Raw genomic sequence first — 2789 nt, 5'->3', positions numbered from 1 at the left:
GGAGTAGCAATTTGTCACCGTCCATAGTTGCAAGGATTAGAGCACCTCCAAAAAAGGCTCTAACCACTACAAATGGACCTTCATAATTTGGCATTCACTTGCCCCTATAATCTTTATGGATTGGCAGGATTTTCTTCAACAGCGTATCGCCTTCTTGGAACACTCTAGGACGAACTTTCTTGTCGAACGCTTTCTTAAGATTCATCTGATATAGTTGAACATTACATAATGCTTTTAAGCGCTTCTCTTCAATGAGGTTGAGCTCATCGAACCTTGATAGAACCCATTCTGCTTCGTCTAACTTAGCTTCCATCAAAACTCTCATCGAGGGGATTTCGACTTCTCTAAGAATGGTTGCTTCCATGCCATAAACCAAGGAAAAGAGGGTTTCCCCTGTCGAAGTATGCACCGACGTATGATAGCCATGTAGTGAAAAAGGTAGCATCTCATGCCAGTCCTTGTATGTGACTACCATTTTCTGAATGATCTTTTTAATATTTTTATTTGCAGCTTCAACAACCTCATTCATCTTGGGCTGATATGGTGACGAGTTGTGGTGTTTGATTTTGCGTACAACTCCTCTATTGTTTTGTTGTTGAGGTTGGACTCGTTATCAGTGATGATTTTATTGGGAACCCCGTATCGACATATGATATTGTTCTTTAAGATACGAGTAACCACTTGCTTGGTGACATTTGCATAAGACGCGACTTCGACCCATTTGGTGAAATAGAATATGGAAACCAATATAAACATATGTCCATTGGATGCTTTAGGTTCGATCGTCCCGATCGTGTCAATTCCCCACATAGAGAAAGGCCATGGTGATGATATGACATTCAGAGGGCTAGGTGGTACATGCATTTTGTCAGCATAAATTTGACACCTGTAGCATGTTCTAGCATAATGATAACAATCAATTTCCATTGTTAACCAGTAGTAACCTACCCTCAGGATTTTCTTTTCCATCGCATGTCCATTTGCGTGGGTGCCAAAAGATCCTCTGTGTATATCCTTCATGAGTTTATTAGCTTCCCATTTGTCCATACATCTGAGTAAGACCATGTCATAATTTCTCTTATACAATACGTCCCCATTTAGGAAGAACTTGGATGCCAACCTCCGTATAGCCCTCTTGTCAAGGTTGGAAGCCTCTGTCGGATATTCTTGCTTTTCAAGATAGTGTTTGATATCAAAGAACCAGGGTTTGTCATATGACTCTTCTTTTGTTGTCAAACAATGAACATGTTCATCAAAATGCCTGCTGTCAATATTAGGTTGATGATTAGGCCATATCCACTTGTACATGGACGCCAGAGTTTCTAGAGCATTTTCCATCTGATTCTCTTCTCGATGAATTTGGGAAAAGGTAATTTTGTCGAACTTCGGGAGTAACTTCAGCACATAATCCCGATATGGAATTAGATTAGCATGTCTCGTTTCCCAATCACCTCTGATCTGATGTATTACTAGAGTGGAGTCTTCATATACTTCAAAGAATTTGATTCTTAACTCAATGGCCTTCTCTAGTCCTAATATGCAAGCTTCATACTCAGCCATGTTACTCATACAGGTGAAGCAAAGCTTTGTAGTGAATGGTAGATGAAAATTCTTGGGAGACATCAATAATACCCCAACTTCATGACCTATGGCATTTGAAGCACCATGGAACATGAGAGTGCATCGCTCCCCTGATTCAGGTTCCTCGTCGGGTCCAGAAATCTCATAGTCTTTGATAACCATAATGTCTTCATCTGGGAAATCAAACTTCAAGGGTTGGTAATCTTCCATTGGATGGTGAGCAAGATGATCTGCTAATATGCTACCCTTGATGGCCTTTTGTGCGACATATTGGATATCATGGTCTGATAATAACATATGTCATCAGGCAATTATGCCAATGAGAGCCGGTTTTTCAAATATTTATTTGATGAGGTCCATCTTGGAGATTAACCAAGTCGTGTGAGTCAGCATATATTGTCTGAGACTTTTCGCATCCCATGCAAGCGCAAAACAAGTCTTTTCGAGCAATGAGTATTTGGTCTCACAGTTATTAAACTTCTAGCTCAGATAATAGATGGCGTGCTCTTTCTTGCCAGTTTCATCTTGATGTCCCAATACACAACCCATAGATTCATCGAGCACTGTTAAGTACATGATGAGAGGTCTTTTCTGCACATGAGGAAAAAAAATTGGTGGTTCTAGTAAGTATTCTTTGATTTTGTCAAAAGCTGCTTGGCAATCATCGTCTCATTCAACTGCTTGATCCTTCCTCAAAAGCTTGAATATTGGTTTACATGTGGCAGTGAGATGTGAAATAAATCTAGTGATGTAGTTTAATCTCCCCAGGAAACCACGAACCTCCTTCTCGGTTTTCGGTGCAAGCATGTTTTGAATAGCCATGACCTTGTCAGGATCTACCTTGATTCCCTTTTGGCTTACAATAAAACCTAAAAGTTTCCCAGATCAAACCCCGAATATGCATTTATTGGGGTTAAGCCTCAACCTAAACTTCCTCAATCGAGAAAACAGCTTTTCCAGATTAATAATGTGTTCCTCTTCAGTTTAGGATTTTGCAATCATATCATCAACATATACTTCAATCTATTTATGAACCATGTCATGAAAGAGAGTTACCATTGCGTATTGATATGTTACCCCAACATTATTTAACCCAAAAGGCATCACCTTATAATAGAAAGTTCCCCAAGGGGTGATAAATGTAGTCTTCTCCATATCCTCAAGATCCATTTTAATCCGGTTATATTCGGAGAAACCATCCATGAAAG

The 2789-nt window shown here is 39.7% G+C and overlaps 1 protein-coding gene across 1 annotated transcript; it reads right to left on the bottom strand.

Annotated features, from left to right (window-relative positions):
- Positions 1–525: 525 nt before the first annotated feature.
- Positions 526–1878, bottom strand: LOC127095866 (uncharacterized). Its single transcript, XM_051034498.1, has one exon. It carries the CDS (start codon positions 1876–1878, stop codon positions 526–528), a length of 1353 nt encoding a protein of 450 aa, XP_050890455.1.
- Between the last annotated feature and the right edge of the window lie 911 nt (positions 1879–2789).

This window comes from Lathyrus oleraceus, chromosome 6 (genome assembly GCF_024323335.1).
Source record: "Lathyrus oleraceus cultivar Zhongwan6 chromosome 6, CAAS_Psat_ZW6_1.0, whole genome shotgun sequence".
NCBI classification, from domain to species: Eukaryota; Viridiplantae; Streptophyta; class Magnoliopsida; order Fabales; family Fabaceae; genus Lathyrus; species Lathyrus oleraceus.
Note: the sequence above shows the minus strand (reverse complement) of the source record. Positions and strands in the feature narration are given on the sequence as shown.

Bases quoted from the DNA above. Each gene is read 5' to 3' on its own strand.
- LOC127095866 (XM_051034498.1), bottom strand. From the start codon at position 1,878: ATGTTATTATCAGACCATGATATCCAATATGTCGCACAAAAGGCCATC.